The 15,360-nt window shown below is 44.3% G+C and overlaps 1 protein-coding gene across 5 annotated transcripts in view; it reads right to left on the minus strand.

The window, feature by feature from the left end:
• The window catches only part of LOC124480263 (cyclin-dependent kinase 17-like), a 35,992-nt gene extending 20,632 nt beyond the window's left edge, over positions 1 to 15,360 (minus strand). For 2 of the 5 annotated variants that reach the window (XM_047039389.1, XM_047039388.1), the window contains exons 1-3: positions 15,035 to 15,360; positions 9,347 to 9,505; positions 7,248 to 7,409 (exon numbers count right to left, since the gene is read on the minus strand). In XM_047039389.1, the coding sequence (XP_046895345.1) occupies positions 7,248 to 7,409; positions 9,347 to 9,476 (292 nt within the window). In that variant the 5' untranslated portion in view covers positions 9,477 to 9,505; positions 15,035 to 15,360. Of the gene's footprint in view, positions 1 to 1,754; positions 2,229 to 7,247; positions 7,410 to 9,346; positions 9,506 to 15,034 lie in introns of those variants that run through there. The other 3 variants (XM_047039391.1, XM_047039392.1, XM_047039390.1) reach the window with 3 other exon arrangements.

Consider the following 15,360-nt stretch of genomic DNA (forward strand, 5'->3'; position numbering starts at 1 on the left):
TCATTGTACCTATAGAGGATTCAGACTCAGTTTGGGTGCACTGCTATGGGGGCAGTCTTTTTCATCTCGATTGTGCTTGCTTACTGCTGAGCGCCAGTAAGCTTTGAGTAGTGAGTAACACCATAAGACCTCTGCATTTCTTATTCTTTCTGCTTTCGGGAAATTCTTTACATTGAAGTGTATATGTTTATGTGTGTTAAAAAGGGAGGAAGATCTTTTGTTTTTGGGTTACCTACAAATTGACGGGGGATTTTTACTCATGACTCAAAGCTATTGGAATGTGAATTGTTATGGGTCCAAGCAGCCAGGCAGTCGAACCCTATTATGTCAGTATGGCATATTCTGTAATACAATTCTGACAATAAAAGATTTGAACTTGAACTTCTGACCCTCATCTTTGGAAGTATTTTCCTGACAAAATTCAAGCGATAAAAAATTGCAATTATAAATCAATACCATGGTTACAAGTCTTTTTTCCATGTCTGTATGCATTACTTAACAAAATAAACAAACATTACAAAATAAACAAACATTACGTAACAAAATAAAACTCAAAAAGTTAAGTAAGGTAATATGCCACTGCTCAAATGACAGGAGTCCGGTTTAAATTGTAATTTTCCTGTTTGGGTTGTGTGCATCACAAACAAAAAGGAATTGAAAATGTAAATGTCAACGACATGGTACATCAGAAGCTTCCCGTACGTCAAACAACCACGATGAGGTTCTGGAAAATTCCAGTATCTGTCTGAAGTGTCTACAGTGCCTAAAAGAGTATAGTTGTGGGGAGTTTGTACAAACTTAATAGAGGTGAAAGCCCTAGCTTCTCCTTCAAAAAATCGTAGAAACTATGGCTCTTAATGACACAGAAGTAACAAATATACGTACGCTGAAAACCGGATTTCATCGTGTTTTCAGTGCGTCTCAATGATATTAACTTGATCCCCCTTGAGGTAAATACTTTTCTACCCATGTCAATTGTATATCTTGACGTACATGCACATCTGCTGACATAACTGACATATGCTGATGAATTGCCCATTAACTTTGTAACATCTGCATAAAGAGTGAACATGTGTGTGAGAGTGTGTCGACAATGAAGGTGCAACATCAGAAACATAAACCACATGTAGAATAGCGCCATGATCACATTAGAAACTAACACTCACTGTTTCCACACCGGAGCTGAGTAAGTGACACCAGACCATGAGGAAATTTAACCAGGATATCTCCATACTAAACACACACACACACACACACACACACACAATAACCAGTATTGCTGTTATGTCACAACCCTGACAGTCTAAGAAGTCATGATCTTATATGGTTGAGGAAACAGAGGTAAAAAGGTTCCAACATGTACTTTTAGAGGCAAATATATATTTTCTTTTACAAATACACGTGACAAGGAGTTCTCCTGTCATTCTGCTGGTTTTGTTCAACTCTACAGAACACAAGGGTGTGGGTATGACTTCACAGTTACCACTTCAAGATATAACAAATCATAATCTGTTAATAGGTGAAAGTTCTGTTTAGCTTGTGAACTATGGTTTCAAACTGATCATTTGTTTCCCCATTCTTATTCACATAAATCGTACTCATTTCAAACGTGAAATGTCACATAACGTAAGTCGTATTTCCGATAAGACACGTATGTAGTATTTCACACACACTGGGATTTAAGTAGTATGTCAAAGTAAAATGTGGACTAGTGAGCATCAATATGGGGGGGAAGGGGGGGGGGGAGTACTCACCGATGTGGCTGCCAGGTGGGTAGCAGGTGTCACGCCTGGGGAGCATGCGGAAGGGTGAGAGCCTCTGAGGGGCTCTCCTCTCCCCGATCCTCCCCCTGTCCCCACGCCTCAGGTCCCCTACACTGTCACCCATCTCCACAACACCAGCCTGGGGGCTCCCTGAACTGTCCATTTCTTTCGGAAAACGCTTGGGTCGAGGTTCTCAAAAGCACCTTTGAAACCTTTCGGGAAAAAAACTGGGACCCGACCAGCGCTCGCTGCCTGTTGGGATGTAGGTCGTCCTCAAACTGCCTCGCTACCTCCAGAACAGCGCAGTCCACAGAGAGGAGACACCACACCTTGCTTTCTCACACACACTCCAACTCTTCAACTACTCCAGTCTGTCTCATATTACCTTTAGACACACCCTCCATCTCTTCCCTTCTTCCTCTCTCTCCCTCTCCCTCTCTCTCTCTCTCTCTCTCTCTCTCTCTCACTCTCACTCTCTCTCTTTCTCTGCGGCTGCTTACAGAAGGTCAAACATTTACATTTACATTTAGTCATTTATCAGACGCTCTTATCCAGAGCGCGCGTGTAAGCACGCTGTTGCAGAGGCAGACCCAGAAACATTCACAAATGGATCATGTCAGAAAGCATCCATCTGAAAAGCAACAGTACAATGTTTTTTTGTTGTTGGGCTCCCTTTTCTCTATGTAGCTCCCGCTGTTGTTTCCCCTTGTTTCAGTGGCGCTCCCTTTAACAATCAAATCAGCATGCTCGGACTGCTCCGCTCCTCCTTGTCCTGGTGTCTAGGCTCCTCCCAGCCCGGTCCACCCTCACCGTCTACACCGTTCTCTGGCTCAGGCTCACTCCCTCACTCTCGTTCCATACTTTTCTCTCTTTCTTTCCATATTGATCTCCCTCGCGTGACTCTCTCTCTCTAACGATTACCTGCTTCTCAGTCCCAGACCCTTGCCTTGACCATGTTCTCAGATATGGAAATGAATGTGGCATTAAGTAATACATTGAATGTACATTGCTGTACATTTCGAACAAATACTGTTTGAGATGTGGAGAGCTGTTGGGAAACTCCAAAATCCATCTTTATTATTGAAGCTTGCGTGGTACTGCGATGGTGCACATGTTCTAATCCCTAGGGTATGTGGGATATCCAACCCTCAAACCAAATTTTCTCTAAAAACACTTCTAATCCATGTATGTGCTTGACAATGTAAGCATATTTTACACCAGTACCAAGACTTGAAAGCCTCCTACTCAAATCTCTAGCTAAACAGCTTTTGGCAAACACACTTCTAATCCTGTCCCCGTTTGGCTCATCCTAGCCTCCATTCAGTCAGATTAAACAACAAATAAAACGTTCCCAGTGAAAACAGAACTTTTTATGGCTGCGGGTGGAAACATGCTGGTGATTTCATCGGTGATTTGTGATGCTGGAAAGCAACAATCCCTGTGTAAGCTATCAGGAATTTGTCAGCTATCTAACATTACTCAACTTGCATTGCTTAAACGCTACAGGAACATTTTATGGAAAATATGTGGTATTTGCCAGGAATGACTAACTTGTACACTGCACGTAGGTCAACGCAAACTCTGAACGCGTTGATTTTACTGACACGCTCTGAAAGAGAGGCTTCAGTGGGTTCCATGCAGAAATAAATGTCTGTTAGGGTTTAATCAGCAAAAGACGTTGGAGTCCAAATAGTGTTCAGTGCATGACTGATGTCAGGCAGCCCACCATGTAAAGAGTTGCGGCCATTTTTGGTCCAAGCAGACATCTTGTACTTGTACCCAGATCGGTGTCACTCATCAAGGCTCAATAGCTACTTGCCTTAATGTTTGTAGCGATGACATTTCAGCAGTATGTTCAGTGGCTGCCATCGATTCGTAGAGCCATAGTGAGAGCACTTGCCAACATAGTCAACATGGCATCCTTGTAAAGCAATTTTCTTTAAACTTGGGTTTAATGTTTTCTTAGCCTGCTGGTCTCATATCAGTTAATCTGTGAGAGTGCCAAAGTTATAAAGGCTGTGCCAAAATTCAGATCAGCCACATATTGGTTAGCAGACTCCCCAGAATGCTGAGATATTTAAACAATTGCCGACTAAGGAGAAGGCCTCGAGGATCAACCAAACATCGATGAAGATAGTCTTTTCATAGCATGCAGAGGTGCCACACTGATTGTCTCCACTCGAGACTGTTACTGACGAAATCTGGAACCGAGTGTCAAGTACATTTGAAGACATGTTAATGAAAAGATGAGGACAGCTATGTTAGTGTGACACTGTGGGCGGACCATTTTCATCCCCAAGCACAAACACAATCTTCAGACTGAATTCCACATTCTCTACCAGAGTCAGGTGTGGGTGGCTCTTGGAACTCTTCCCTGATATTCCCTTCAGATCAGATTGTGTGGAACTAAATGTCAACACATTTTAGAGATACATAAGTAGTCCTGTGTCTTCTGCTACTATGGTGGGTTCCAGCTGGTCACTTTTTAATGCACACTATTGTCCACCTGGTGATGTAGTTGCTCATTTTAAGAATTATTTTGTTCATTGTTCAGAGAAAGGCAACAGCAGTGCACTGATTTGATGATGGGGAAAAAAAGCACTTTTCATTTGAAATAGATTTTAAAGAACTCAATCCGTAATAAATAAAAAGTGCCAAACTAAAATTGGTTGTATAGGAGACTCAAATAGAACTTCTTAAATGTTTCATGGCAACATTGGTCATTTTAAACGCATTCTAGCCTATTACTTAACCCTTAATAGCTCCCAATTTTCCCTGGTGAAAAGTATCGTGCCAGGCCACATTAAACAACAGAAAGTCTTTTGCACATAGTTGTCTGCAAGAGAACACTCCCATGCCAATACAGCATAATGATGGGGCTAAGTGCACGCATACTGAACACGTGCTGACGCACACAGACTGCAGCGTCCTTGATCTTAAAGCTGTTTAAACGCCTCTGGATGTATGTGGAGTCAAGGACAAAGGCACTCCTTCCGTCACCTTCCTCCCTTCATCCATCTCTCCCCACCTCCGTTTTCATCCTTCCCTCTCTCCTCGCAAAGTGGTGCCGTGCCGCTTCTGCCTCGTCCTTCTCCGCAAAATCTCACCAATGACTGGCTCTCATTGACATTGTTGTTTTTTTCCTGTATGTCTATTTATCCCTTTGAATAACATAAAGGCAGGCACGTTTTTTTCGGAAGTGTTTCAAAAATGCTAGAAGCGAGCGGAGGATTCCGTGAGGCCTTGGCGGCATGCGTGCACACAGGCTGGGGGAGAGGGAGCGTCGAGGCTCTAGTCATTACCTCTAAACCTTTTATCTGTGTCTGAGGAAGCTTATTATTCAATTACTGAGAGACCAGAGGCCCCAAGCTATACTGCTCTTTCTCTCCCTCTAACGACAGTATCGCCCTCGTTTTATTTATATTCGTTTTTTCATATATTCCCGCAACATCAGAGGGGGTGGGCAGGGAAGTGGAGGGGAGACAGAGAGGCTGAGGGAAGGGGAGAGGAGGGGAGACAGAGAGGGTGCAGAGCAGGGGAGAGGAGGGGAGACAGAGAGGGTGCAGGGCAGGGGAGAGGAGGGGAGACAGAGAGGGTGCAGGGAGGGGGAGGGGGGGGAGGGAGGGGAGATAGTGATGGGAGAGAAATTATATGTACAATATAGGAATGTAGGGCATTCACAGTTTAGGGCAGTCGGCTGCTTTTCCTTGTCTGTGTGATGGGCTTCTAATCCCCAGTAATGGAGGGTGAAGGGAATGGAGAGATAATGTGGGAGCAAAAGACGGGGCAGACTGACAGCTGTGTTGCTATTAGTGTTGCTACAGTAGGTGAGTGAGACGGGCGAGAGGCTATGAGAGTGACAGATGAATCCCACAAGTCTAAAAGCCCTGTCTCTCCAACCACTAATCTAAATCAGCATTCATTCACACACATCAACTGTTCTTTAGCCCCCCCCCCCCCCCCCCCCCCCCCCCCCCCCCCCCCCCCCAGACAGATGTACTCAGAGAGACGGAAAGTGTGTTTAATTTGAATAAGGAAGGGTCGGAGGGTGAGAGGAGAAAGAGACAGGGAGAGAGGGAGAGATAGAGAGGGGAGAGAGAGAGAGAGAGAGAGAGAGAGAGAGAGAGAGAGAGAGAGAGAGAGAGAGAAAGCAGCGTGAAAGGGCATGAAGAGTGGGAAGAGAGGGAGAGACTGTGATAGGGGGAAGAGAAGGACAGGAACAGGGGAAGAGGGAGGAGAAGGGAGGAGGTGGAAGCGAAGGAGAGGAGGGTAATCTCTTTAGTGCGGTAGAGGAGCAATTGCATCATCATGCTGCTCCATTAAAGGGGGACGTGGCTAGACTGCTGAGTGGGACGCGATGAGTCAGCGAGACCACCAGTGGGGGCACACACACACACACTTCCTGGTTCTGAGAGCAACATCACACACCCACCCATCTCAACACTCTCTCTTTAGTTCGAAGGTGAACCTACGTCAAGTCTGCCGGACAACTTGAGAATCCTCCGGAGGAGTGACAGAAGCAGTAGTGCAGTTAAGCAGCACCGCCAGTACAAAGAGCGGGAGCCCATTCCTCATTCTCTGTATTTCTCTCGAGCTCTCCCTTTTTCTCTCTATTTTCCTTAAATCTCTCCCTTGCCTTTCATCCCTCACTCTCTCTCTCTCCCGCTCTCTCTCATTCTCCCCAATGAAGCTCCTTAGCTGGGCCAAGTCTGGTGGCCGACATTTCTCCAGTCTTATAGGCGTATGGAGACAGAGTACAGTGAGCCAAGTCGTTGTGGAGCAGGTCTTTCTGTAATACCCTGGGCCCGGGTGTCAGGAGAGTCCATTAAGAAGGTGATATTTCCTCATCCTAAGATGGAAAGCACCCACTCACCTTCTTCAGACATTCTACGTGGCAGCCCTTTCTCATTTCCGCCTACCCGTTTTTTGCCCTCCCCACCCCGACTCATGCTGCACCCCCCCCCCCCCCCCCCCCCCCCGCTTCTCTCTCTCCTACTTCAATTCCCACAGAGAGAAATGAGCTTCCTGGGATTCCTTGGCCCCTAACAAGGGCGGACAGGGCGTGTGTGAGAGTGAGAGTTTAAAGACATTAAAATACATGCTCTACTGTTCTTCTGACTCCAGACAGAAGATGGGTCTCCGCACCACAGACAGGCCTCAGATGAGAAGAAGGATTGAAAGCACTGAGAAAGAGGGAGACATAGGACCATGCCAGATACGCAGCAAAGGAAGAACCGAGGAACGACAACGACACAAGTCAGATGGTTGCTACCCCCAAAAAAGCAGTCGTTAAAAGAGGGTCAAGAGGATGGGGTGCAAACCTGTTGAAAGTTGTACTGCAGTGCATAGTTGTCCTCGGCATCTCTATGCATACATGTGCCGTGTGAGCGAACAGAGGGTGGTTACAGGTGAGGGAATATGTGTGTGTGGGCTTGTTCATCTGCATTGTGATTTGTGTGATTGTGTGTGTGTGTGTGTGTGTACCGAGAGATCCGGTCCTGTGCAGGCTGAGGTAGGGCCTGTCTCTGTCCAGCCCTCCAGCTTCTCTACGCAGGGCCGTTCGGCCCAGGTGGCCGGCGTACTGACGCAGGAAGGAGGGAGCGCTGTGAGAGGCAGGGGGATGCACAGCGCACACCACCATAGGTTCTGAGAGAGATGGAGGGGAGAGCGAGAGAGGGAAGAGGAGGAGGGAGAGGAGCACCGGGGACAGGAGAAGAGGACAGAGGAAAGGAGGAGAAGAGACAAGGGGGAGGACAAAAGAAGGAGGAAGGAGAGGGTCACAGAGAGACCAGAAAGAGAGGTAATAACAGTGTGTCTAATAGCAGATAAAGAACTGTGTCGAGATAGCAGTAATAACTCTGAACGAGAGATACGGTCAATGTTTGCTATGACTATCAGGTACACTGGCTATGTACACTGGCTGACATAACCATAAAGGTTACAATAGAGGGGATTGGAGAACAGGAGGAGAGGAGGAGATGATCTGTACAGTAGGAGAGACGATGTGTTGGTAGCTGGTGACGGCAGCTGAGATCAAAGTCCAGAGATTATGACAGAGAAGCACATGAACGTAGACACAGACAGATGGTCAGACAGACACATCTAGACAGACAGTCAGGAACAGAGAGAAAGAGATGCGGATTCAATTCAAAAAAGGGGAATTCCAGTTGTAGCATGCTAGGGGGTAGACACAAGACTAAGAAATAGAGGAATGAAGCACCCTTTGATTGACAAATGTCGATGATGATCTTTGATGTACAACGGGAAGGTGCATGATAGGTGCATGATAGGAAGGATAGTATCATGGAAGCATGAGGGTTCTGTGAAATGCCTGAGGGTTGAGGAAATGAGCGACAACATGCAGCGAGTCAATAGGCCCTCATCAGCTTAACTGTTCCGTGTCGTTATCAGCTAAATGAGGCTGCTTGACAACTTGTTACGGTGTTTTGCTGGAAGCAGTGGCAGCAGGCACATTTCTTATCTTGTGCCGCCAAACTCTGTGAGTGTTTGTGTCTACTGTAGCCTCTCCAGGGATCGTCCTTCTATTGTGTGTGAATAGTCCTCCTCTATGTCCCCTAATCCCCCCTATTGTTGTCGCATATTATCTCCAAAACACAGCTGGCCCTAATCATTCCCCGACTCTCAACATGGGACGCAGTACTAAACATGGAGGTCATGGCAAAAACGGTCTCTGAAAGTGTTGATGAGGAGCTCCTCTACGTTCAGCTCGCTTTCCAATTAGCGCCTCGGAAAACGTGTGGACCTTTTTCAACAACTTCACCGCTGAAGCTTCGGCGACAGATATGTCAGACGTGTGAATTCAGAGAGATGGGTGGCTTGGGGCAAGTCAAGATGGAGATGTACTGGGAATGCAGAGCAGTTGGAAGTTTCTCCTCACGTCCCCTTTTTGCCCTCCCTTTTCTCTCTGGATTTGAACTCCTGCAACTTCAGCGCTTGCAACAGTATAGAGGATGTTATCAACTGCTGTAGTAGAAAGATGTGAAGGAGAGAAATGGGAAAATCAGGGTGAGGATGGCGAGGAGAACATCAACAAGCGATGACCATGGGAATGGGATTGGAATTGAAACTGTATGGGAATGATTCATGATATTGTCACTAGAAAGAGAATACATCAAGGAAAATGAGAAAATGCATTCTCCTTCAACTGTCGTCATTCAGTGTACCCACAATACGCTTTGGCCAATTTTATACAATGTGTTTAATGAATCCTTTGAGCTAATTTAATGAAAATGGCCGCAGACAGTTTTTGGTGCTTTTGTGTTTTATTTTACATTTTGGTCAGTTTGGGTGCCCACCCAACCTGCTTGAAAATGACAGGGTCTGTCTTAACATACGGTACACATTGTTACTCTTACTCAACACAGCTGGCGTGGTAGAGGGAGCTCCTCTTGTTGTTCTGACCTGCGTCGTAAGGAGATTCAAACACACACACAGATGGTTCACACCTCACCCCACATCTAGTCCCCATCCACCTGGGGGTCACTGTGTGTGTGAGGCCTGACATACAGGTCCATGGGACCACCACAACTCTCCTCTGTAAAACAATTCAGTTTGTTTCTCACCATTGTCTCTGGAGGCAGTTGGCTCATCCAGGGTCATCTGCTCGGCCAGTTCAGAAAGCGAATCGTCCACAGGCCGCGCGCTGCGTAGAGACATGGACAACCTCCGCTTGATGATCTTCATCCTGTCCATCTCACCAACACAGGCTGGGGCCCAGGGGCCTGGAATCACATAGACATCCACACTTTAACCACCACGATCGTTACTCCTCATTATCAATCACAATCGTAACATCATTATCAACACAATGGATGCATGACAAATGCTGAAAACGCATTGCAGCAAAGAATTGGCCAAACCAGAACATTCTGTGTCTAAGTATCCTCACATACTGTGCTCCCTACCAAGAGCAAACTTACCATTATGGGGAAAATTTGTCAGGTAAATTGATAAAACTGTTACAGTAAATGTATCTAGAACAAAAGCATTTTATAAAAACGACACTGCACAGATGATGTTTGTGATAAAGATCAGTGAGTGTCCTTGTTTAAACACAAATTAACTCCGGTTATTCATTCCCGAGGCGTGTGTGTTGACGGAGCGATATCATACTCAACAGAAAGATTCAAGATATGACTTCTGACATGCATTTAAACAGCACTATTGTTTAAATCTGGTCTGCAGTACACACACACCACATCAACCTTTTGTTCATGATGGTAGGGGGACACTGCACTAATTCTGTGTTTTTGTGTGCGTGCAGTCATATAGGCAAGAGTACATTAAGAGTCTAAACAGCGTAGGAGCGGATGCATTGTTTTAGTCAGATCTTAATTTAAAAAAAATATTTATAATAAGTAGTAGTAATAGAAAATAAAACTTTTTTTTCTTCTAAAATCCACACAAAGTTAAATGTTCACCCAATGTACTGTCCTATATCTTCGAGCAATTCACTCAAAAGTATAGCTGCAAGCAAAGAGGTGGCCAAGCAGTCACATGACCCAGAAAAACATTTTAGACATCCTCAGACGAGGGAAACGAGTACACGCAGCAAGTTTTGGTGTGAATCCATCAAAGATTTAAGATACGACCCAACTTCCTGTTTGTTGGCTTACAGTAACGGCACATTTTGGTTGGCTGTACCAGACAAACGGTTTTGAAAATCAAAAAACCATATAATGACTTTTGTGCGGCTTGGTCTGAAGATAATCTCTGCCAAATTTGGTGAAGATTGGACAACATTTGTAGGAGGAGTAAAGAAAAACTTTTTCCGGACGCATCAATTCAGCTGTTGGCCACCAATAATTTACTTTCAGGCCGAAATAGGTCAAGGGCCATTTCTTTGCAGTCCACATATTCTTCCAACGGTTTCAAGGATACAAATACAACAGCTCAGAGGAGTTATCCCCAAACTTGTACTGACAGTCTATGATATTGTAAAGTATACCTTCAATTGGTATGCTTTGACTTATGCAGTTCAACACTCCAGGCCTTTGAAACTGCTTGGACCCTGGTTCAAAGCTTTAAATCAACCACTCTATTGATGTTTGTTGTTGAGGAATGGCATTGGATTCATACGTAGGTAAATTGTATTTCTGTATGCTAGCATGTAAGAGCTTATTTATTGTTGTGTTTGTGTGTCGTTGTTCTTTTCCTCCGGGTTTCTTCCTCTACTGCAGGCCTGAAGGGAGAGTCAGTGACGCCAGAATATTTCTGTCTCTGTTCCAGTTACGGCTCCTCATTTGTGCCCCTAGGCCACAGGAGCGCCCGCACACAAACACACACACACACACAGTTCCCCTCTCTTTGTGTCCAACCTTAGAATCCTCAACAAAAGCCATTCATCCCTCAGAGTCTTTCAGCTCTATTAGAAACACACTGACATCACGGTCAATTCAAAACCTAGTGACTCAGTACTCCAATACTTCTCAGAATAGAGGATGGGCTTAATTAATTAAGAATGGGAATAACTAATAATTGTAAATTAAGAGCTCTCCTCAAGACTTCTCTAGCAGGAGGCTCTGATCTGTTTTATATCGCGGGATGGTGCGGGGGGGTTGAGGGACTTCACGTTAGGCCAGTCTCTGGATTTGATCCCCACCCCCCTCATTAGCATGTTCTCACAGTTCATATGATGAAATGCCAAGGTTGCTGAGTTCATTTCATTCACCGCTCACTTTCTGTCTGTGAGAAAGAATGATTAGTAAATGTTATTCGATGAAGAAACTGAGATTCTTAATTCGTTCTTAGATTCAAGCATTCTTAAAAAGAAGAAAAATGCTTCACACATGCACATCTGAAAGATTTCTGTCTGAGTCGTATCTGTTTAAATAGCAGGAGCAGACAGACCATGCAAATCTTCTGAGGGGGGGTAAAAACCCTTGGAGGACAGGGCATGGTACAAGCATGCTTAAACAGATTAATGTCAACAGCAATGCAAATGTGTAATACTGTACTATAATTATAAGTATACACAAATAAGAATAGTATTATACACTATAACTTATTTAACAACTTTTAAAAGAGTAAAACATGCTCTAAATCAATTTGAACTCTGTTTCATAGTGATAGTGTCAGTCGGGAATGGTTCTCAGATCTAAAGTCATCTTCATCAGATGGACTTGGTATCTGAAAGTATTTGGCAAAGGTATGTCAGTGAACACGAGTAATGAAATGTCTACCAAGCATGTGCAGACTGACCACATGCCAAAGAGTGTCTCAACAACAGTGTGTTACTGACACACAGCAACGAAAACACAGGCCAACGCCCAACAAATCATCAAACAGACACAAGTCATCCACACTATTACCGTTTCAGTCATTTTTTAACGACTTGAAGGTTATGTGGGAAATCAAGTCAACAATGGGATGAACAGTTCAGCTGCATATAACCTCTAGTCAGTCATGGGCAGAGCCCTCCTGCTCTGCGATCTGTTTCATCACCAGGGCTACCGTTGTGATGAGCCAGACACTCCTGCGAATGGAAGACAGGAAGACCACCTGATTTTATTCAGCACGCGACACAACCATTTTTGGGTTGCTTGGTTACAGACATGGCCGGACTCTGCAGTCTTCACAAGGTGGTGGAGAAGCAGGAACGCTAAGAATTTGAAATCCGCAGCCCTTCTCCGCCTCCTTCTGTGCCTCCTCTCTCTCTCTCTTTCGCTTGACTGTTTGTTGCTTAGGTCGGCACGGACAGTTAGTAAGAGACTTGGAGTTGGCTTTCTCATCCTCTACCAGTTCTAGCCCATCATAGAAGAAACACGAATTTAGCTACATGCATGTGAGTGTCAATGATGATCTAAGGATAAAGGGCAGGAATCTCTGTCTGTCCACCTGTCTGTGGCTCGATAATCTTGAGAACAGACCAACGCATAAATATTTCTGTAGGACTACTGTGTGCTATGATGAGTTTTCAAATAATGATACATAAGTACCATTCTCAGTAAAGTCATGTGTCTAGTGCCTTCAATCATGGTGGAAGTCTTTGTGTAAATAATGCCTGTTATCAATTACTATCGCAAAAGTTTGGTTTTCTATCAGTACGTCAGATCCCTTTAAAGAATTAAAACACTTTTTGTGGGGTATTCTGTTTGACTCATCTATTGTTTTCCAAAAGAAAGTTCTGATGCTTGTAACCACACCTGCTAAAGCTCAGGAACTGTTTGAACCCAAACACTCATCCAAAAGCACTTAGACTCTAGAAACCAGCTACACACATGCATAAGAACACACACAACACACATACACCCACACACACAGGTCAATGCCCTCTAGACCTGGTACATCGTAATAAGCTTGGTTAACCAAGTGTCTAAGGCCCAGAAACCTTCTTTCACCTTGATTCAATGTCAAAAAGCAGTATCTCTCTCATTTACGTGCACTCAGGGACACACACAAGCCCACACAGTGGCAGAATGGAATGGGCACTCACTGCCATGTCTTTCAGTGCAGCAGCCTAAGGATGCATGAGTAATGAAGAAAGTCTGCCCGACTACAGAATCTATTCCCTATGCCTTCTTATCCCCCCTCACACACACTCATCCCCTGTATCTATTACCGTCCGCTCTTCATAATCCAGAAGAAAATAAACGATGAAGACAGAAAGAGAGAGAGAGAAATGTAAAATAGTTGCATGCATTGGAATTTGAGAGTAAGAAGCATGTTGAAAATATTTAACTGCGGCATTGTACATTCATTGAGTCTTATCATTGATGACAGCAGATCCTGGTAAATGGGGTAATTTACATTGATAAGGCCTGCTTAGGGACACCCTTTAAGCCATATAGGCTAACCAGAACTGGTTTTGTTGGGCCACATTAAAGATGAGCTAACAAACTGTTTGACAAAGAAACCCAATATATTTGTGTGTGTGTGTGTGTGTGTGATAAATGTAGGCCTATTGGTTGAATGTCAGGCTAAAGTCTCACTACACACATTATGTGATTTAGTTTGCTACAATGTTCAAGTAGGCTATTTTTCATTTAGTGTTGCAGCTTGTCATATTGCGTTAGGCAGTCACTGCCGCTAATAAACAGTGTCATCAACTATCTATTCCTATCAGCGCAAATCGCGACAAAACATTAGAGCTACGTTTAACACAGGTGACATGCAGGGCATCTTCACTGCCCTGTGCAATTTAACCCACGGTCTTGAAATCTAGGTTACGTGATTTCTCTTCACCCACGGTGCGCGACATGAGCCAGCACTTCTCATGAGAAATGCGCATTCGAGACAGGACAACTATTGTTAGAACCTGATATGCACGATTATGGGTTTTTGCTCGATGGTCTTGTCGACTGGTTAGGCAACGTGTTTCATTAGTGGTCGTTTCCTGTGAATATTATTTCACACGGGACATCCCATATCGAAAGTCTTCATCAATAATGTAGGGGAACCTACTGCTTAACGACACTTTCACAATGCATAAAAACATCTGTAGATACGTGTCTTAATGTCCGGGTAACAGGATAATAGGCTAAGCCTATTTGTTAACATGAAATTCGTTTAGACGAGGCTATAGGCTATCTTCTTGCTCATTGCTGGTCTGCGTCTGTCCCGTTTGCGGACACCTGGTCTAGATCATCACAGATATACATTTATGAAAAATAAGTGTAGACTTAAACAAATACCTCTTCAAACATGCTATTAGGCCTACATTTTTTCTAAATGTTGAAGATATTGCGGAAATAATGCAAAAACATTCCAGCATCTCCGGCCTTTCCCCTCTGTCCCTCCCTCTCTCCCCGTGTTTTCCTGCAGCTATACATCCGGGAGGGGAGAGTCTAGCATGGCAAAGTAAAGTTATGATGCCGAGATTTTAAATGTTAAAAAGAATACTAGGCTACTGTATATTGTCGCGTTTTTCCATGATGTAAATTGATACAAACCCAAATTATAGGAGTTGCGCTACCTAGGCTATAATACATTGTGGCCCGGACAGTACAGGTTAGTGGGGTAGGCAGGTATATAGCGACTGAGATCGAAACTTAATCAGGCTATGATCGAAGTATGATAGTAGGCTACAATAGGAAGTCGAGAAACATCAATCGTTTTCTTATGTCGAATTTGTCTGTGGATAATGCAGGATGCCAGTTACACCTGCAATGACATGTTCGAACAGTAGCCTAATAAAGCATGAATCCCCGACAATGGCATTCTGTGAAACAGAAGGTTGTCACATTACAAGTCGACTATTATTACCACACACATAAACTAGGCTATAACTGCTTTATAGAAGTGGAACTGACCTGGAAAATTATTCGGATGCAAATGACAATATTATGAATAAAATCCTTTAGATTCCGTTAATCCGGCACGATTATCCACTGCGACAAGTTAAATACCGTTGTGGTGGATATCAATAGCCCACAGTTTCGTATGAAATAGGCCCAAGTATTCCCACCAATATCTATTTATCCGGGGTAAATTGGCGGGCGTCTTCTCAGTTTGATCTCTGGAAACGCGTAATGCTAGGATACATTTTTGTTCTACATTTAAATAGTTAACAACACGGTCCCGTTCGGTGATCTGATCTCGGATCGTTCTGGGATCCCAAGAGAAAGCGATAGCGTGA

Source organism: Hypomesus transpacificus, chromosome 18 (assembly GCF_021917145.1).
Source record: "Hypomesus transpacificus isolate Combined female chromosome 18, fHypTra1, whole genome shotgun sequence".
Taxonomy (NCBI): domain Eukaryota; kingdom Metazoa; phylum Chordata; class Actinopteri; order Osmeriformes; family Osmeridae; genus Hypomesus; species Hypomesus transpacificus.